This window comes from Podarcis tiliguerta (assembly GCF_965153285.1).
Source record: "Podarcis tiliguerta genome assembly, chromosome: 17".
NCBI lineage: Eukaryota > Metazoa > Chordata > Lepidosauria > Squamata > Lacertidae > Podarcis > Podarcis tiliguerta.
In genome coordinates, this window is record NC_139550.1 from 28,631,062 (window position 1) to 28,652,724 (window position 21,663).

At 45.8% G+C, this 21,663-nt stretch overlaps 1 protein-coding gene across 2 annotated transcripts in view; it reads left to right on the forward strand.

The window, feature by feature from the left end:
• The first annotated feature begins 368 nt into the window (after nucleotides 1-368).
• Nucleotides 369-21,663, forward strand: part of LOC310667490 (uncharacterized protein) — a 38,536-nt gene continuing 17,241 nt past the window's right edge. For both annotated transcript variants that reach the window (XR_014506291.1, XM_083420001.1), the window contains exons 1-8: nucleotides 369-793; nucleotides 7,918-7,974; nucleotides 10,205-10,242; nucleotides 13,526-13,666; nucleotides 15,377-15,439; nucleotides 15,903-16,023; nucleotides 18,567-18,659; nucleotides 21,026-21,186. Coding sequence is in view for 1 of the 2 variants with exons in the window: in XM_083420001.1 (XP_083276127.1) it covers nucleotides 626-793; nucleotides 7,918-7,974; nucleotides 10,205-10,242; nucleotides 13,526-13,666; nucleotides 15,377-15,439; nucleotides 15,903-16,023; nucleotides 18,567-18,659; nucleotides 21,026-21,186 (842 nt within the window). In the remaining variant the exon portion in view is untranslated. The remainder of the gene's footprint in view (nucleotides 794-7,917; nucleotides 7,975-10,204; nucleotides 10,243-13,525; nucleotides 13,667-15,376; nucleotides 15,440-15,902; nucleotides 16,024-18,566; nucleotides 18,660-21,025; nucleotides 21,187-21,663) is intronic.

The window sequence follows — 21,663 nt, forward strand, 5'->3', positions numbered from 1 at the left end:
CATATGGCTTATCCCCATTGCTCTAGCTCTCTGTCTTTAGGCTGAATGAAAGATTCAGAATTCAATTAAAAGCGGGGTATTATTATTATTATTATTAATTTGTTCCTGCCGCACCGGTGCTGTGCGTAAAAACGAACCAAAAAAACCCAGAGTGCAGAAAGCATAGGAGCCAATCCTAGGGGCTAATCCCCCCCAATAAAAATTTGAGGGTGCAGGGGGCCCCCAAAGTTGATGGGCATTGCCATGCAAATAGTGTCAGGTGATCGCTTATGTGGGGTAGGGCTTACTCCCCCCCCCCCATATTTTATCCAACTTGGCGGAACTAGCGCACTTGGGGTCAGAAAGGGGGTAAGTCCTCTTTGGCTTGTCCCTCCGTAGTCTCGGCGCGGAGCTCCCCCTTAGACGTAAACTGGCAGTTACCCCGGAGTAAAAGAACCACAGCAGCAACCGTTATAGTTTCCTTCCGGGGACGCAAAACCCCCACGGCCTGTTTTACCCGCAGGCGCAACTCCGCCTCCAGCCCGCGAAGGCCGGAGGGGAGGAGAAGAGAAGAGAAGGGAGGAGGCGGCGCTCGCCAGCCGCCGGGGTTGCAATCCGGGCAAAAGAGCCGTCTGGCAGCTCCGCGATGGAGGGCGAAAGCTGCGCGCTGCTGCTGTGGTCGACTGCAGTCGCCGGACTCTTGCTCTTCTACCTGGGCTTCGTGCGCCGCGTCACCGGGACTGGGCGCACCGCCTTCCCGCGGAGGGAGCCCGGCCGAGCCTCAGGAGGAGGCGGTAGGCCGCCGGCCGATGCGGTGAGTGGGGGGCGTCGGGACGATCTTGATGATTGCCCTGCCAGCCCAGGAAACTTAAGTGCTCTGCGATAGGAGCCTCTAATTATTATTATTATTATTATTATTATTATTATTTATTACTAAAAGAGAAGGTTTCATAGCTGTCAGATTTGAAAAAAAGGGATCAGCCACCTCGAAAATAAGGGATCAGCAGCCTCACCTGTCCTGGGGACAGTCTACAGGATATCTAACAATCTGGGATAGCAGCAGGAAACAGCACTGGAATAAGGGAATTTCCTGCAAAAAAAGGGAAGGTTGACAGCTATGGAAGGTTTCCAGTCTGAATTTGGGGCTTCCTGTTACCAAAAACTGCACGGCTCCCACAGAATAATGGGGTTGCGGCGCTCATCTCGCTTTACTGGCTGAGGGAGCCGGCGTACAGCTTCCGGGTCATATGGCCAGCATGACTAAGCTGCTTCTGGCGAACCAGAGCAGTGCATGGAAATGCCGTTTACCTTCCTGCCGGAGGGGTACTTATTTATCTACTTGCACTTTGGTGTGCTTTCAAACTGCTAGGTGGGCAGGAGCAGGGACCGAGCTCACCCCATTGCGGGGATTTGAACCGCCGACCTTCTGATCGGCAAGCCCTAGGCTCTGTGGTTTAGACCACAGCGCCATCCGCGTCCCAATGGGATAATAAAGGTAAAGGTACCCCTGCCCGTACGGACCAGTCTTGACAGACTCTAGGGTTGTGCGCCCATCTCACTCAAAGGGCCAGCGCTGTCCGAAGACACTTCCGGGTCACGTGGCCAGCGTGACATCGCTGCTCTGGTGAGCCAGAGCCGCACACGGAAACGCCGTTTACCTTCCCGCTAGTAAGCGGTCCCTATTTATCTACTTGCACCCAGGGGTGCTTTCGAACTGCTAGGTTGGCAGGTGCTGGGACCGAACAGCGGGAGCGCACCCCGCCGCGGGGATTCGAACCGCCGACCTTTCGATCGGCAAGCCCTAGGCACTGAGGCTTTAACCCACAGCGCCACCTGCGTCCCATTATCAATGGGATAATACCACGGGACAAATGCAAGGTTGCACACTTAGGCAGGAAGAACCAGATGTTCCGGGTTAGCGCCTCCGGCAATGATGGATTTCCTCTAATCTAGAGGAATCTGCTCCGCGAAAACTAGGGTCTGACCGCCACGGCGAGGCGGACACCCATTAAAAACCACAGGCGTGAGAAGCCTGTGGACCTGGGATTCGGCTGGCACCTTTTGCGCCTCCCCTACTCACGGGGAAAACCCGGTTTCGGGGATCTGGAGCGACGTGGGGTGAGCGGCGCGGTGCTTCGAATCAATCACTTTTTTCATGGAGCGAAGCCGCATTGCTGTTGCTGGAAAGCACTGGCTTTTTCCTGTGGACAATTGGACTTTAAACAACTACTTGTAAGTAGAACGGAAAATTGGATTTTTAAATATCGTAATTCGGCACTGAAACGGGAAGGTTCTAAACAGGAAGTCCGCCTTCCGTTTTGTAAATAGATCAAAGCAAAGACGTCACAAGCTAAAGTCTGGGAAAAGCCTCTTGTAAAGGATTAAATTTTCACCATTTAAAATATTAAACCCCCCTTGGAAGCAGGAGAAGAGGGGAAATTCTTTTTGGACTGTTTAAGCTTGCAGGAGAGAGAGTGAGGAGAGAGAAATTTCCACCGTTTTGAACCTGGGACCGGGCTGTCAGTAAGTTTGGGAAAACTCATTGACTGCGAATAGAACATATGCGGATAGATAGCTAAATAAGAGATATACATTGTTTCCACTTCTTTCCTCTGCATTTAAAAGGGAGAAAAAAGTAACTGAAAATTGAAAATTAACTTTGTTATTGGATTTGGGTCTAAAAGGACAGATACAAATAGAAATTGTTTCCTCTAGAGGGAGCCTTTGAAACTGTTGCACGAGTGAAGGAATTTTCCATAGAATCAAGGACTGTGAGAAATAAAAGTGACCTTGGTCAAGAATGTCAAAACAAGAAGCCCTAGTGAATGCTTCTTGTAAGATAAGCGCCCTACTGGAACAACTTCATGAGAATACTGATGTGACGGCTAATAAAATTGACAATTTGGGACAAAAAACAACTGATTTTGGACAAAAAGTGAACATTTATACAGAAAATATTCGGGTATTGACTCAGGAACCCATTTCAAAATGGCAAGCTGTGGAGAATACGATGGAAAAAACTGCTTCTGAATCTCAAGCAATACAAGTGGAGGTCTCGTCTTCACAGAGACAATTTGATGGATATAAGCTGATGCCATGCGTGATTGATTTTGAAAGTCAGACCTGGAGAGACGGTGCCCTGCTTGGATCGGAGAAGGAAAGTTGGACAGACTCCCTTATGAAGGGATGCTCTGGACTTTGTGATTCGGATCTGGGCCAGGGGGAGATTGGAGTTGTGGAGGCCTTTAGCCTCGAAGGGACTTTGGAGCATGCCCTGAAACATCTCTTAGACTTTAGTTTTGACTATGGAGTATGGGCTGACTTGCCGACAAGGAATAAAGGAACTGTCAAGATGGAAGTAAAGTGTAAGCATAAATTTGAAGAAGACCTGCAGAAGGGACATGGAGAAGAGTTAAGAGCCTCAGATAGAAGATCACCAGGCTGATGGGCTATGTAGAACTGATAGAAAGGACTGACAGAATCCGAGACCAGGGAGAAGAGACGGTGGAAGAAGATTGGGGAAAAAATTTAAAAATCTATTTAGAGAAATATTGTAAAATTAATGAATGTTAGGAAATGTTGGAATGAAATTACATGATTTTAGTAGAAATATTATAAGGAGTTAAGTATAAATAAATTTTAAGGTTTTGATGGTAAGATAAGGTTAAAATAAATTAAGATAACTAAATGATAGAAAGCAGTGAAAGACGGAAAGGATTTGCTGATATAATTAATAACTGGAATACAAAAATGGGAGGTGTGAGGAGGTCGAGGAAATAAGTTAATGAAAGATAAGGATAAATATTGGATGTGTTTTTAATTGTTTTTGTGTTTTTTTGTGTTTTGATTGTGGGGTTTTTTTTGTTTTTTTTTTGCTTTCTTCTTATGTAATTTTTTATTCTTTTTTTTCTTTTCTCTTCTTTTGTCTTTTTTGTGTAACCTTTAAACTTCTAATAAATATTATTAAAAAAAAAGGATGTTCCAATATAAGAAGCATGGGCGTAGCCAAGAGTGGCAGCTGCCATCGAGGAAATAAAATTTGCTTAAGTAAGGGCGGTTCTGCCCCCTTGGCATATCCTGGCTGCACCTTGTCATCATAGCTGTCAGATTTGAAAATTAAGGGATCAGCACTCTCGAAAATAAGGGATCAGCAGCCTCACCCGTCCCAGGGGCAGTCTACGGGATATCTAACAATTCTGGGTGTCACAATTTAAGAAGGTTATTGACAAGCTGGAACGTGTGCAGAGGAGGGTGACCAAGATGATCAAGGGTTTGGAAACCAAGCCTTACGAGAAATGGTTGAAGGGGTTGGGTCTGTTTAGTCTGGAGAAGAGGAGTCAGAGGAGATAGCCATCTTCAAATACCTAAAAGGGCTGTCACATGGAAGATGGAGCAAGCTAGTTTTCTCCTGCTCCAGAGGGTAGGACTTGAACCAATGGCTTTGAGTTACAAGGAGATTCTGACAACACATCAGGAATAACTTTCTGACAGCAAGAGCTGTTCAACAGTGGAACAGACTCCCTAAGAAGGTGGTGGTTTCTCCTTCCTTGGAGGTTTTTAAGCTGAAGTTGAATGACCATCTGCCATGAATGCTTTAGTTGAGGTTCCTTCATCGCAGGGGGTTGGATTAGAGCATGGGTAGGCACACTAAGGCCCGGGGGCCGGATCCGGCCCAATCGCCTTCTAAATCCGGCCCGCGGGTGGTCCGGGAATCAGCATGTTTTTACCTGAGTAGAATGTGTCCTTTTATTTAAAATCATCTCTGGGTTATTTGTGGGGCCGGCCTGGTGTTTTTCCATGAGTAGAATGTGTGCTTTTATTTAAAATGCATCTCTGGGTTATTTGTGGGGCATAGGAATTCATTCATTTTCCCCCTCAAAATATAGTCCGGCCTCCCACAAGGTCTGAGGGACACTAGACTGGCCTCCTGCTGAAAAAGTTTGCTGACCCCTGGACTAGAGGATCCTTGCTGATGGAGCCATGCCATTTTGGAGCCATGACAAACACCACTTTTGAGTAACATAATTCAGACTTCTCTGTTTATTCAGAGGAAGGGTAATGGACAACCGTTGCCTAAGCAAACTTCAAGTCAGACTTGATTTAACTGTTAATTAACCCTGGCGACAGAGTGGTTTGACTGGTCGGAGCATTTTGTCGCAAACTGACTGCCATCTTCTGCAGGGGAACATTTCTTAAGAGTTAAAACGTCAGACATAAGTTAACACATCATTTTGATGTCCCAACGAAACAAAATGTTCTTAAGAGGTTTACATCATACCAATTAAGAACTAAAAGCAGTCATTATTTTGGGTTTACTTATAAAGCCCGTGACCTACTTACACGGGCTTTGGGATCTACCTGCGGGTTGCGATCCCCAGGTTGAAAAGACTGCTGTATATGAGAGGATTCCTCGGAACTGTGTGTTCAGTTTCTGTACCATCATGCTGCTTTTTTTTGCCTCTAGAAAGAAGGTTTATCAGGTTTTATACTTGATAGAAGGTAAAGGGATCCCTGACCATTAGGTCCAGTCGTGACCGACTCTGGGGTTGTGGCGCTCATCTCGCTTTATTGGCCGAGGGAGCCGGCGTACAGCTTCCGGGTCATGTGGCCAGGATGACTAAGCCACTTCTGGCAAACCAGAGCAGCGCACGGAAACGCCGTTTACCTTCCCGCCGGAGTGGTACTTATTTATCTACTTGCACTTTGATGTGCTTTCAAACTGCTAGGTTGGCAGGAGCAGGGACCGAGCAACGAGAGCTCACCCCGTTGTGGGGATTCGAACCGCCGACCTTCTGATCAGCAAATCTTAGGCTCTGTGGTTTAACCCACAGCGCCACCTGCGCCCCTATAGTGGGACCAAATAAATGCGCGTGACACTGTGGGAAGTGGCTTTTCTTTCAAGCTACTTTCTCTTCCCTTTAAAACCTATTCTGTCTCTAGCCAGAAAGAGCATATGATGACTGGTTTGCCTGCTGTGTATAGCAAACACTTTGAATGTCGACACCTCAAGAGCTACTTCTTCTCTGTGCAAAGGTCATTTTCAGCCTTCCTTGCCCAACCACTACTGCTTTCCTTCTGAGCAGCAATTTAAATTGGTTTTTTAATTTATCTGCTGTTTTGATTTGCTACCTTTCCCGGATATGTTTTGTATTTTTAATCTGGTTTTGTATTATGCTGATTTTTGTAAACAAAGATGGGGGCGGGGTATAAATGGATAGTGAAAAAACATTACTCCTTCCCTCGGCTTCTTACCTAAAACCTATGACTTGAGAGTATTAACTGTACTAACCTTATGCTAAATGTCATTCTCCGATATTAATTCTGTAATGGAATTAAAAATTTGGTACTAAAGAAAAATATTTGAACTTGAGTGGACCCATGCCTATAGATTTGGAAGCAAAATGGTGCCACTCCAAAATAAAGTCATTCTGGGGAGGGGAGGATTCCTAGTACAGTGGTACCTCAGTTGTAGAACGCTTTGGAAGCCGAACGTTTTGGTTTTTGAATGCCGAAAACCCGGAAGTAAATGCTTCTGCTTTCTAATTGGGCCTCGGTTGTTTCGGAAGCCAGACTGTCTTCCAGAACGGATTACATTCAACAACCGAGGTACCACTGTACATGGAAATATATTAGTTTGTATATTAAAATGTTGTCTAAATGTCTTGGTAAGGCCCCTTGAACTTCTGGGACATACATAATGCTGAGCATGTCGTCTGGGGGTGGAGCAATTGGCCTGCTTGAGCTCTTAATAGATTATTCCGAGGAGAGATAAAAGCAGATGCACATTGGGAGATGAAAAACCACCCCTACCCTCTGCCACATGTCCCAAAGAGCACCCAAAGGCCCCTATTCCAGGCTGAACAGGAGCACTCCTGCTTAGGGGCTGGGCTGAGGAAATGTGGCATCATTTTGTTGTGGGTGTTGTGGCAACGTTCCCATATAAACTCTGGTTCCGTACTACTTCTGGGACTGTAGCCATACCAGAGCCTAGGCCTATTAAAAAACAAAAACTCTGGGATGTAATCCATTGGAGCAGTCAAATACAACATTCCTTGTTTCCCTAGAGTGGACACAGACAGGGGGATGTTCCTCCAGCCAGTATAACTTCCTGTTACACCTGGTCTGGAGCATCTTCCCACTGCATGTGACCAGGTAGGTGGGCGTGACCCCGGGAGACCCCACAAAAGGTGCAGTCACGTAGCTATCCTTCTCTTTTTGCTCTCTTTTTCCTTCTGACTCTTTTTGATTCTCTCGGGCTGCACTGCTGGCTCTCAGCACATGGGATGAATCCCCACATGGGATGAATCCCCACCTTTCTCTGTAACTACAAGCCAAAGCCTGCCTTCAGGGATCTTACCGTGAACTGAATATAAGTAAACTTCTTGTTATTTTTGAAGAAAGACTGTTGTGTCTTTATTCTTTAGCGAGGGATCAAAAGGGGACTTATCAAGAATAAATCCAATCTGGGCATGCCAGACTGGATTGCTTAACTAAAGAGATTCAAACGAATCTGCAAACTAGCTTCCTGGTGTATAAGGGAAATGTGCCCTGCTACGTGACTCACTAGCGTGAGGGAGGGAGGATAATATTTAATCAATATATCCTCTCCTACTATCCATAACATTCCCACAAAAACAACCCAGTATCATTCCAAATCAATATGCATGTGCATCTATCTCCTTTCCCCTTCCCCCAAGTTCTGCAGTCCAAACCTCTGTACAAAAGGGGAATTTATCTGTGGGTCATACTGACGCAAGGTCAGTACAGTGTGTACTGCAATTGCCTCCAGGTCAGCAGCAGTGTGTCTTAGAGGACTGAAATGTTATTCTGCTGGTTTTTGAATGCTGTTGGATTTAATGCCTGGAGAGTTAGGGGGGCTATTGATACAACCCTAACCCTAAACTCTTCTGTCTCCCCTTCCCCTCTTTTTCCTCACAGTGGAGTCCCAGGTTGTCTGGCTTCTCGCTGCGGCTTTGCGTACACCTGGCCAACACTGTGAGTATACAGCCGTTCCAATCTGATTAGTCTTTGCCCTTTTTAAAAGTATCTTGTGCATATCTAGAACTCCTATCCTTGTTCTCAGTGAAGCCAGACCCTCCCAAGATGGAGCAGTGATAATGAAGGAACTTGAGCAGCCTAGAATGGCCCAACCATGCTTTGTATTTTGAGCACGGCTGCAGGAACTTGAGCTTCCTGGGTTTGGGCTCTGGTTGTTAAGCAATCATTGCACCTGTTTCCAGCATTTGGGTTTTCCATGCCTTCACGTGGGTTAGTCAGGACAGCATCATAATACCTCCAGCACAAGAGGGGGAGGCAGTAGCAGGCTGGGAAGAATGTGAAGATTTGCGGAAGGACAACAAAACCTCTAGCAGTTAAACCTTAAATGGGAGGGGAACCCACAAAAACCAGCCTGATAAGGACTCAGCAGTGCAGAATGATGAGTGGCAAAGTGGCGTGCGGGATGGGAAAACTGGGAGGCGACGCAGCATGTTGTTGTGGCTCCCACTTGTACTAGGAAAGTGAAAGGAGAACAGAAGTTGGCAGTCAAAAGGAGATGTACTTTCAGTTACTGCTTAGCAGTAGTTCCTTTGACTTTCATGAAAAAAACATACTACACTGAAACATTTCATGGTTTCAGGGCATGTGACTGACTTAGAGAGACCAAGCAATTTAGTTCAGTCTGGGTTTGATGTGCAGAACTGTAAGGACTGCATGTTCTTCTGCTAGTTCAGTTATTTACACTTAACTGCAAAAAAATAAGGGAAGGAGTGGTCCTGTGCTGTTTTGCTTTTGCTTTTGCCATGTGATCTAAATTCAGGGTGTGGTTGTGTTCCGTGCTTCTGGTTCCCTGCAAACTGCATGCCTTTGAGACAACAACAACATTTTTTTATAATGATAAAATTTTATTTCTATCGCACCCTCTCCAGCCTACCTGGGACCCCCTTTTCCTAGCTGAAGGGGTCTCCTGAAGGAAGTCCTTCAGCTGCAGCCAGGGCTGTTCTGTAAGACGCTTCAATGTTTGGGAGAAGTAATCAGAACACATTTTTTGGTGTGGGGCTAAAGCATCCAACTTGTTATGGTTCCTTGATGAAACTCGGTCCCTGAAGCTAGGCAGGTTCAGGCTGGCCAGCAGTTGGATGAGAGTCTGGGGTGATGCTGAGAGCTCTTTGGAGGGAAAGTTGAATTCCAAAACAATGCCTTGCAGTTGGACTAGACTGTAGGAGAACCTTGCTGACCACTGGGATAGCCACTTCATTTCTGTACGTTGGTGATGAAGCTCATATACTTGTTTTGATCAGATAAAGCTTACATAGTTGCCCACAGCACTACAGAAGTTCCTGTCTGTAGGCAACAAATGTGTGGGCTCCCTGAGTGCATATATTTTTAGGACAGGCAAGCCATCATCAGCGGGTGGCGCTGTGGGTTAAACCACAGAGCCTAGCACTTGCCGATCAGAAGGTCGGTGGTTCGAATCCCCGCGACGGGGTGAGCTCCCGTTGCTCGGTCCCTGCTCCTGCCAACCTAGCAGTTCGAAAGCACGTCAAAGTGCAAGTAGATAAATAGGTACCGCTCTGGCGGGAAGGTAAACGGCATTTCCATGCGCTGCTCTGGTTCGCCAGAAGCGGCTTAGTCATGCTGGCCACATGACCCGGAAGCTGTATGCCGGCTCCCTCGGCCAATAAAGCAAGATGAGCGCTGCAATCCCAGGGTCGGTTATGACTGGACCTAATGGTCAGGCGTCCCTTTACCTTTAAGCCATCAAAACTGGATTGCGACTAATTGTACTGTTGAACACAATAGAATGAGATGCGTCTAAACCAGATTTGGCACACAAAATGTGTGTTCCACTTACTACTCCTGTGGGGGGAGGGCTGTTTCTCTGCCTCTCCATCATTGCTCCTGCGATGAGACACACTGGGGTCCTAGTCACATTCTTTTTTAATTGCTTGTCTATACTTCACACACGGTTCCAGAAACAGTGGAGGGGGCCTTATCATTGATGCAAGGCCTGACCAGTCAATATCGTGCAAATCTGGCTCCTGCTGAAAGAATGAGTTCCTGCTGAATATAATCCCGGAGAAGAGATGAGCCATATGCCCAAAATGTGTTGAATGTGCAGCAGGTTTGCCCCTGAAATTATGTGTATATTTAAGCAGCTCAAGAGAATAGACAGCAAATCTACTAGAACTGCAATTATTTTATTTGTTTTTATACCCACTTATAGGCTTTCGGACAGCATTTTTTAGTTCCACTTCTAATGCGGTGAGTATTTTTTTATTTTAGAGTTCAAACTGGGGAGCATATCTGTGTTGCTGGAAGAAGTGGATTGCATTCAACATAGCGCCAAGGAGACTATTCTGTCAGCCCAAGGATTTCCCTTTGCACAATGGAATGCTCTCCCCTTCTTCTCCCTATGCACCCTAATACAGTCATACCTCGGGTTAAAGTTGCTTCAGGTTGAGCGTTTTTGGTTTGCGCTCCGCGGTGACCCAGAAGTAACGGAATGCATTACTTCCGGGTTTCGCAGCTCGCGCATGCACAGATGCTCAAAATGATGTCACATGCATGAGCAGAAGCGGCGAATCACAACCCATGCACGCGCAGATGCGCAGACGCGGGTTGCGTTCTCTTCAGGATTCGAACGGGGCTCCGGAACGGATCCCCGTTCGCATCCTGAGGTACCACTGTATCTTCAAGGAAGGGGATCATCAACTCTCCAGAGCAGATTTGGGGACAGCGCAGTGCACATGTCAGGGAAAGAGAGGGTGGAAATTTGTTGTCGTTTAGTCATGTCTGACTCTTCGTGACCCCATGGACCAGAGCACGCCAGGCACTCCTGTCTTCCACTGCCTCCCGCAGTTTGGTCAAACTCATGTTAGTAGCTTCGAGAACACTGTCCAACCATCTTGTCCTCTGTCAACCCCTTCTCCTTGTGCCCTCCATCTTTCCCAACATCAGGGTCTTTTCCAGGGAGTCTTCTCTTCTCATGGGGTGGCCAAAGTATTGGAGCCTCAGCTTCACGATCTGTCCTTCCAGTCAGCACTCAGGGCTGATTTCCTTCAGAATGGAGAGGTTTGATCTTCTTGCAATCCATGGGACTCTCAAGAGTCTCCTCCAGCACCAGAATTCAAAAGCATCAATTCTTCGGCAATCAGCCTTCTGTATGGTCCAGCTCTCACTTCCATACATCACTACTGAGAAAACCATAGCTTTAACTATACGGACCTTTGTTGGCAAGGTGATGTCTCTGCTTTTTAAGATGCTGTCTGGGTTTGTCATTGCTTTTCTCCCAAGAAGCAGGCGTCTTTTAATTTCATGACTGCTGTCACCATCTGCAGTGATCATGGAACCCAAGAAAGTAAAATCTTTCACTGCCTCAATTTCTTCCCCTTCTATTTGCCAGGAGGTGATGGGACCAGTGGTCATGATCTTAGTTTTTTTGATGTTGAGCTTCAGACCATATTTTGCACTCTCCTCTTTCACCCTTATTAAAAGGTTCTTCAATTCCTCCTCACTTAATGTAATTTGTTACATTAGTGCTAATCCTTGCACTAGTGCACATAATTCATAGAATGCTGCCCAGTGTCTACACGTTACAGATTTTCCATAGGCCATATATGGAGGAACTTGAGGATGGTTGTTGCTTTTCAGCAACTTCTGGGGCTCTGATTTGATTTGGCTTCTGCTTCCAGTTTTGCTGAACTCTGCAGTTATCTGGGTGCTGGTATTCCCTTCTCTGCTGAAGAGATGAGCCTGCGGGGACTGTTTCCTATTTTGATGCCTTGCTTGCCTTAGTACACATTTTGTATCAAGCATGGTGGCACTTGGTAATGCCTGACACAAGCTATTGGCATCTTGAAGGGGCGGGTCTGAACAGAAACAGCATCATATCCTAGCCAAGGCAAAGTGCAGAAGATGAGTGGCACCTTGGCACTTCTGGGTGGTAATACCAGCATTTTAAACAGATGGTCTAAAATTCTTAAGACGCCAGCTCCTCTATCTTGCATGCACGCTGAGCGCAGCCAGCTTTTTGCAACGGCATTGTGATGTATTTATACACCATAAAGTTGCCTTTTGGGATATATCTATGTGGTTGGTAAACAGTCCAGAATTCACAGAAAACTCCCATGTTCCACTGCAGGGAATACATTGGACAATTTTAGCTGTGCAGCCGTGCAAAACTAACTGTGCGTCTTGTGTTTCCCAATTAACTTTTAATCAATTTGGCATTGCAGTGGTACCTCAAGTTACATACGCTTCAGGTTACATACGCTTCAGGTTACAGACTCCGCTAACCCAGAAATATTACCTCAGGTTAAGTACTTTGCTTCAGGATGAGAACAGAAATTGTGCTCTGACGGCGTGGCAGCAGCAGGAGGCCCCATTAATTAAAGTGGTGCTTCGGGTTAAGAATAGTTTCAGGTGAAGTTCAGACCTCCGGAACGAATTAAGTACTTAACCTGAGGTACCACTGTAATGGTACTCAATGGGGGCCACTTCAACAAGATACTGGGTACAAGGGGTGAGATTCAACTATGCTTTACTCATGGCAGACCCATCAAAATTAACGGACCCAACTTAGGTAGGTTCATTTATTTCACTTGGTCTGAATAGCAACTTCGGCTCGCTTCTCACATGTGACCACAACCTTATTTGGGTGGGGAGGAATAAATAAACGGAGAGTTTGGGAAACCAGCTGTTTCCTTCTCTCCATTACTTGGCATTATAACAACGATCTGGCACAAGGTTTGAGAGCCAGTGTGGTATAGTGGTTAAGAGCAGTGAACTTGTAATCTGGGGAACCGGGTTCGCTTCCCCGCTCCTCCACATGCAGCTGCTGGGTGACTTTGCGCTAGTCACACTTCTCTGAAGTCTCATCCTCACTCACCTCACAGAGTGTTTGTTGTAGGGGAGGAAGGGAAAGGAGAATGTTAGCCGCTTTGAGACTCCTTCGGGTAGTGCTAAAGCAGGATATCAAATTCAAACTCTTCTTCTTCATATGCTCTCCCCGTCCTCTGGGTGCAAAGGAAGGAGATATGAAACTTCCAACCACAGTTGCCTGGTTTACCCAAACATGGGAAACTGTGGTTTGTTTGAAACCATGATTGGAAGCGTCTCCTCTTGTGGATGAAGAAGTGTGTCAGGGAAGAAGGCATTGCGCCTCATGATGGTTTCTATGCTTTAGAGGATACTCTGAAGGTAGCCTAGATGTTGGAGGTGTGGGAAAGCGATTTAACTTGTGACTTTACAATCTGTGGATGCAGTGAGACATCATTCCGAGTCTTGGTATCCTCCTGATTTTTCTTTTTTCTTTTTTCAAATAATAAAGCTGTTTCTTGACAGTCATGGAACTACTGTGTAAAAATTGGTCTTCTCTGATAAAATTTGTTTGCCAAGATGGTTTTTATTGGCAAGATCTGCAAGACCTTCTTTGTAGCATCTTGTTGAAGGAAAACTATCGGCGACAGAGAGAACGAGTGCAATTCTGAAATGTTGCCACGCTCCCTTCCCTTTACAAGCTCCCATTTCACACACTTATTTGCAGGGTCAACAACTTTACCGGCCTGCGCTTCCTTGATCTTGCCGAAGACCCTACGTTTGTGCCAGTAGTCGTTGAGGAAGAGGAAAACGACCATCCAGAGTCTGAAAATGTCTTGGAAATTCTCCCCAAACTGATGGAAGAAAGGCAAGTACAGAAATGGAAAGGGGTGGGAGATCTGGGGTGCTGGGAACGGGTGGAAACGAGCTGCGTTTGGACACCAGATAGCTCAGGGGAAATCATTTGCTGGGAAAGTAGAAGATGCATTTAGTATACACCCCTCAAAAGTTCCCTGCCTGTGTTTCCATGCTGGTGATGGAAGGAACAAGCCACTGAAGACCTCTTCCACACGACCAACACAGAACTGCAAGCTGTTACAATGTTTTAGGCGGCCAACAAAAATATTTGCTTCTACAAAGCGGATGTGGAACATTGATCCACCCCTTCTGAGATATAATCAGAGTCGAGTGTGGATTTCATGCTCTTTATTCAGCTCATAGTAGTGAGGAATTGGAAGTTCCCCCGAATTGTCTGCTTTATATACATTATTTACACAATGAGCCCCACGTGATTGGCTAATTCTGGGGTTCTCCGGTAGGCCAATCAGGTTGCGGATTCACTCCCACCTGGAGTTGGATTGGGTGGCTCCTGCGGACCAATCAGACTGCTGCATTCTGGATCCTATTGTTCTAGGACCAATCAGACTGCTGCATTCTGGATCCTATTGTTCTAGGACCAATCAGACTGCTGCATTCTGAATCCTATTGTTCTAGGACCAACCAGACTGCTGCATTTTGGATCCTATTCAACTTAGCACATAACAACTTCCCTGCCAATCCACTGTTTCTGTGTGGAATTCTTGGTCGCCTATTCCTAGGCAAGTGGTTAAATATGCAGCTGCTTCTATTGAAAACAGATGTTTAGGTAAGAAGGGCAGGCATATTTATCATATTGCCTCCTGTTCTTTATGTATACGGAACATATAGGCGTGTATGATGCTGTTTGTGATTTTACTGAATCCTTCCAGAATGGGTGAGGGAATCTTCTTCCTGTCAAGTGCCATGTCAGGAGTGCTCTGATGGTGTTTCCTGCTTGGCAGGGGGTTGGACTCGATGGCCCTTGTGGTCTATTCCAGCTCTATGATTCTATTCTATTCTATTCTATTCTATTCTATTCTATTCTATTCTATTCTATTCTATTCTATGTTCCCTTGGAGGGCAATTTTGGTGGTGGGACCAGAGCCCAGAGTGTCACTTACCGTATTTTTCTGTGTATAACACCCCCCCCCCCCGTGTATAAGATGCCCCCTATTTTGGGGGACTCAAATTTAAGAAAATGGGGGGAGGTTGCCCCCGTGTATAAGATAAGACTACCCCCCCCCTTTTCTAACATTATTTTTTAAGTAAAAAACCCTAGTCTTATACACAGAAAAGTATGGTATTCCCCCCCCCCCCTTTCTCTCTCCCCCCCCTTCTTTGCAAGGTCTCAGGTGTGCTAAGCAGAGTATTTTCTTTGTAATATTAATAAAAAGAAGAAGAAGTGTATGCCACCCATCTGACTGGGTTTCCCCAGTCACTCTGGGCGGCTTCTAGCAAGATATACAAGCACAATAAAATGTCAAGCATTAAAAACTTCCCTGTACATGTGAATTTGGGGCATCTGTCAGCAACATGCAGTTGCTTCCACAAGGTCCTAACAGGCAGCAGAAAGCGAAGCGTTATTGGTCATTGGTACAAGTTGTTTAGCTGTGGATGATGAGAAATGAGTGCTGGGTCCACGATGGCTTGATCATCGATCTCTCGCTCTCAGGTGACTGGCGTCGTTCTCTTTTGGTCTTTACCTTTCTTTTCTTTACAGTTCACGTTCTGCTCGCCCTATGTTCAACTTCAAAGGGATCCAGGATTATTTGAACTGCTACCGGTAAGTGACTGCAGGTATGGCGCAAAACTGTCACGGGTCACCCTCCACCTTTGTTTGACAGAAGCGGGACTTTGTAGCCTCCCCAGAAACAGAAATGGGCTTCCAAAGGGTGGAATCGAGGCGTCCAGCTCTTTGGAGACCCAGGGATCGATACCTACATGGAGGCAGTGTGGTGTAGTGGTTAGAGTGTTGGACTAGCACTTGGGAGACCAGGGTTCAAGCCCTGCTCAGCCATGAAGTTCACTGGGTGATTTTGGGCCAGTCACTTTCGCTCAGCCTAACCTCCCTCTCAAGGCTGTTTGTGAGGATGAAAAGCACACCTGGGAGGAAAGGTGGGATAGAAGCATAACGAATAATAAAGACTCTGCCATTTAGAGCTGGAATTGGGTACAGATTCCCATGGCCCCAGCCTGACTTTGGGGAAGTGTGCAGGTTTACAAGGAGACTGTTCTCTGTTTGCTAGATCCGGTGAGGTTACACCACTTCAGGTCGCCAAGAACATTATTGCCACGTTGGAAGATGACGAGAGGTCCAGTCTCCCCCTCCAAGCAATTATTCAGTGGGACCGCAAAGAGATCCTCAAAGTAGGTTGGCCGTAGCTGTGCTACTTTACTTGAAGGGCTCATCTAAACATTACGCGGGTGGCGTTGTGGGTTAAACCACAGAACCTAGGACTTGCCGATCAGAAGGTCGGCGGTTCGAATCCCCGTGACGGGCTGAGCTCCCGTTGCTCGGTTCCTGCTCCTGCCAACCTAGCAGTTCGAAAGCACATCAAAGTGCAAGTAGATAAATAGGTACCGCTCCGGCGGGAAGGTAAATGGCGCTTCCGTGGGCTGCTCTGGTTCGCCAGAAGCGGCTTAAACATACTGGCTACATGACCCGGAAGCTGTACGCCGGCTCCCTTGGCCAATAAAGCGAGATGAGCACTGCAGCCCCAGAGTCGGCAACAACTGGACCTAATGGTCAGGGGTCCCTTTACCTTTACCTAAACATTACAGCAGTGGTTCGTTCCCCAAGGCTGTGGTTTACTACACTGGTGTGGCAGAAGAGGATGGCAAGTGTGGAGGGAAGATTCAAGGACAATCAAAGAGACATTTCAGTGTAATTTAGTATAGTATCAACATAATTTATTTATAAAAGTTTAAGTCCAGCCAAAGGTGACTCTGGGGTTGTGGCGCTCATCTAGCTTTCAGGCTGAGGGAGCCGGCATTTGTCCACAGACAACTTTCTGGGTTGTGTGGCCAGCATGACTAAACCGCTTCTGGCGCAACAGGACCCAGTGGCGAGTGCCAGAGCGCACAGAAATACCATTTACCTTCCCGCCGGAGCGGTACCTATTTATCTACTTGCACTTTGACGTGCTTTCGAACTGCTAGGTTGGCAGGAGTTGGGACAGAGCAATGGGAGCTCACTCCATTGCAGGGATTCGAACCGCCGACCTTCTGATCGGCAAGCCCAAGAGGCTCAGTGGTTTAGACCACAGCGCCACCCGTGTCCCTACATGCACACACAGAGAGAGAGAGAGAGAGAGTAGGCAGCCTAAGACCTGGTGGCAGCCTAAGACGGGTAGGCAGCCTAAGACCTGGTGGCTGGATATGGCCCAATCGCCTTCTCAATCCAGCCCAGTTATGGTCCAGGAATCAGTGTGGTTTTTTCATTAGTAAAATATCTCCTTTTATTTAAAATGCATCTCTGGGTTATTTGTGGGGCATAGGAATTGGTTCATCCCCCCCCCCCCCCAAAAAAAAAATAGTTTGGCCCACCACATGGCCTGAGGGATGGTGAACCGGCCCACGGCTGAAAAAGGTTGCTGACCCCAATATAGTGCTGGGATACTGCCAGGGAGACAAAGGCCATCATGCCTCCACGTCGTCTGCGGACGATCATCGGTCTCCCGTGGGAACAGCATCGGTCAATTAGCGACACGAGCCTCAGACACATTTCAGGACTCATGCACGCCCTTTTCACAGAGTTTCCACAACAGAAGATTCACCCAGAAGACCATATTTTACAGCTTTATTCAATGTTGGTCAGAACAAAGGAAAAACATGACTGCTTGCTTCAGTGTCGAGGAAACAGCCAGAAACAAAAGCTATATACAAAATGGAAACTCCCTGTGAGCAGGAAGTACGCAGGCTTGTGACACACAATAGCTTGCTCCCTTTTTAAGGAGGAACGGAAATATCCTAACATATAGCAGCTGGATGGAGCATGGTGTTGATAATGCCAGGGTTGCAGGTTTGATCCCCATATGGGACACCTGCATATTCCTGCATTGCAGGGGGTTGGACTAGATCCTCAGGGTCCCTTCCAATTCTACGCTTCTTTGCTTCTGTGCCTCTCTTTGAGAGCCTCAGCTATTTTTCTACCACAACGTATTGTTGTGCGCAGAGATTTTAAACTTTTGACAAATATGGGAGATCAGAAAAGAGGAAGGCTTCTTTGTGGGGATGAGATGAGTTTGTTTCTCTCAAGTGAGACGTCGTATAAATGAGATGACCCAGCAATCAAGCGCCACACCTCTCCTTTAGTTTGTATACCTACTTAAGTTACATATGTAAGAGGCCTGTTTATCATTATATTTGGGGAAGGATTCATATTCTTCTGTAGCTACATTGTTTTGTACTTTTATCATCATATTATAAAGTAGTTGTGTTCTGTGTTATAAATCAAGCTTGTTCCTTTCTGCTTTTGTATCAGGGGGGGAAAAAACCAGTGTAGTGCTAGCAAATTTTTGTTCTGAAATTGTGGCACAAAGGAAAAAAGTTTGAGAACCACTGCATTCATTACAGCCTTTGGCCAGGGGGAAGGAGGGTCTGATTATTCCCTGTTCAGGGAAGTTTTTAATGTGCAACATTTTAATGTATTTTTAATCTTTGTTGGAAGCCTCCCAGAGTGGCTGGGGAAGCCCAGCCAGATGGTAGGGGTACAAATAATAAATTATTATTATTATTATTATTATTATTATTATTATTATTATTATTATTATTATTTATTATTAATGCTGAAGCCTTTGACTCAGACCAGGTTGGGACTGCTTTGGTCTGCCACTTGTTCCTATCTCTCTTCCTGCTCAGCAATTATATTAATGAATGCTACACGACATTATAAATCTCTTCCTGCTCAGATGGCGGAGGACTCCACCGCTCGCTATCAAAGCAAGCAGACCCTCTCTCTTTTGGACGGGATCCCAGTGTGCTTGAAGGAGGAGATTAAAGTGGTAGGCACAGTTCACTTAGTTGCCTTTGCTGAATAAGGCTGGTCTTAAGAAAGGGAGGTGGTGGTCTGCCTGAATTATAGCTGCTGGGTTTGGGATTGATCTGAAGAATCCTGTTTGGACTGCCACAGGGGGAAGAAAGGGGCAGCTTGACTGCGCTCACCAGGAATCACAGCATACAGTGGTACCTCGGGTTACATACGCTTCAGGTTACATACGCTTCAGGTTACAGACTCTGCTAACCCAGAAATGGTGCTTCAGGTTAAGAACTTTGCTTCAGGTTGAGAACAGAAATCATGCTCCGGCGGCGCAGCAGCAGGAGGCGGCCCCATTAGCTAAAGTGGTGCTTCAGGTTAAGAACAGTTTCAGGTTAAGTACGGACCTCCGGAATGAATTAAGTGCTTAACCCGAGGTACCACTGTATTGCAGCTTGTGTGTTTGTTTAATGAGAGTCTTGTGACACCTTAAAGACCTAAGACGTTTATTATGAAATAGGCTTCCTTGGATCACAGTCCACTTCATCAAATACAATGAAATGTAATCCTAAACTGGCGAGCGTATGAAAAGAAACAGCAGTGGAACATGAAACTCTTAATAATTTTTAATTTATTTTTTAATGCTTTTCAAGTTCATACATTTCACTAATTTTACAATCATTTTGACCTTTTAAAACTTAACTTCTCCTTCTTTCTGCGGTTCCTTAAATTTATATTTAATATCTTCTGCATATCCAAATTCAATTACTGTATTTTTCGCCCCATAGGGCGCACTGGCCCATAGGACGCACCTAGTTTTTTGGGGGGAAAATAAAGGGGGGGAAATTGTTTCTCCCCCCAGGCGCGGGGCTGGGGCGGGGGATGCCCGAGCTTCCCCCAACCCCAGCCCCCAGAACAGGCTGCTATCCGCAAGCCTAGGGAGCCCGGCGGGAAGTCGCGCCGGTCTCCCCAGGCTTGCACTGCGCCTCCCCGCTGTCCCCCGAGCTTGTGGGGCTGGCGCTGGGGAGAAGCCCGCTTCTCCCAGCGCCAGCCTCCAAACCAGGTCGGGGAACAGCGGGATGTGCAGCGCGCCCCAGGCTTTGGGATGCAGGCTGCTATCCGCAAGCCTTGGGAGCCTGACGGGAACTCCCGTGGAGCTCCCAAGGCTTGCGGATAGCTTCCTGAAGCCTGGAGAGCGAGAGGGGTCGGTGCACACCGACCCCTCTCGCTCTCCAGGCTTCAGCAAAGCCTGCATTCGCCCCATAGGACGCACGCACATTTCCCCTTCATTTTTGGAGGGGAAAAAGTGCGTCCTATAGGGTGAAAAATACGGTAATTTGCTCATTTATTCACCTACTTTAAATATATACTCTTATAAAACTGCAGGTTACTACAATAACCCTGCCAATGTACTTATCTGTTTAAAATTTATCTGTAAATATCCAATAAACCATTTCCATTATTTTATAAAAAGTTTGTTATCTTGGTTTCTTATTCTTCTGGTAAGTTTTGCCATTTCTGCATATTCCATAAGTTTTTGTATCCATTCTTCCTTTGCTGGGACCTCTGCTTCTTTCCATTTTTGGACGAGTAATATTCTTGCCGCTGTAGTAACTTACATGAATAAGTTTCTATACATTTTTAGGTAGTTCTGTTCCTATAATTCCCAAGAGAAAAGCTTATGATTTTGTTTTTACAAAGGTTATTTTAAACATCCTTTTCATTTCATTATATATCATTGAAATGAAATGAGACTCTTAATCTCAGGGATGTAAGTTAGAACCTCACAATGGGCAAAAGATAGCCCTGTATTTTAGGGGGTTGGACTAGATGACCCTCATGGTTCCTTCCAACTCTACAATTCTGTGATTCTTTTATATATATATATATATATATAATTTTTATTAATTTCAACAGACCAATTATTATAAATTCCACAGAACTTCACATCTTATACAGTCTTTTTGGACTTCCATCAGCACCTCTGATGATCCACCATTTTTATCATTTCTTCTGCATTTCTTAAATTCCTATTGCCTTTAATTATCTTAACTCACAATCCACCTCTTTAACCATTTCTGCAATAATTCAAATAATTTACCTCACAAAACTTCTTGCAAACCTACAAACGTAATCTGGTCATCACAATTACTTTTCAAATAGTCCGTAAATTTACACCAGTCTTCTGTGAATCCCTGGTCCCGCAGGTTTCGAATTCTTCCGGTTAGTTTATCCAATTCTGCATCAATTTCATCAATTTCAACCTCCATTCTTCTTTTGTCGGTAATTCTTCTTGCTTCCATTTTTGTGCCAATAATATTCATGCTGCCGTCATTGAACTACAATTCTGTGATTCTATGGGGAAAAAACCCTTGATTACCTGCATTTTTTTAGGTGCCCTATCATCACCGAAGTGGAACGCAATACCTGGGCATGGAGCCAGAAACCAAAGATGCCACTGCGACCCAAAAACTGCGAGAGGCTGGGGCCATTATTATCGGTGTCTCAAACATGCACGAATTGGGTATTGGAACCACTGGCTGTAACCCCAACAGGTAAAGTAGGTCACATTCATTAAACGGGGGCTTGTTGATAACACTGAATGGAGCTTTCTCTTTAAAACATGAGTGGAATAAGAAAGGTAATAAATGTGGAGCAAAGCATTATACAGTGATACCTCAGGTTAAGTACTTAATTCGTTCCAGAGGTCTGTTCTTAACCTGAAACTGTTCTTAACCTGAAGACCACTTTAGCTAATGGGGCCTCCCACTGCTGCCGTGTTGCCGCTGGATGATTTCTGTTCTCATCCTGAAGCAAAGTTCTTAACCTGAGGTACTATTTCTCGGTTAGCGGAGTCTGTAACTGAGGTGTATGTAACCTGAAGCGTATGTAACCCGAGGTACCACTGTATTGGATGCTCAAGTTAAAAGGTTGGTGAATAATTTTGGTCAAAAGGGACCAGACAAAGTCTGAATTGCGATTATGTTTAGAACCACTAGCTATCGCTGTCGGCAGTAAAACTCACTTTAAAG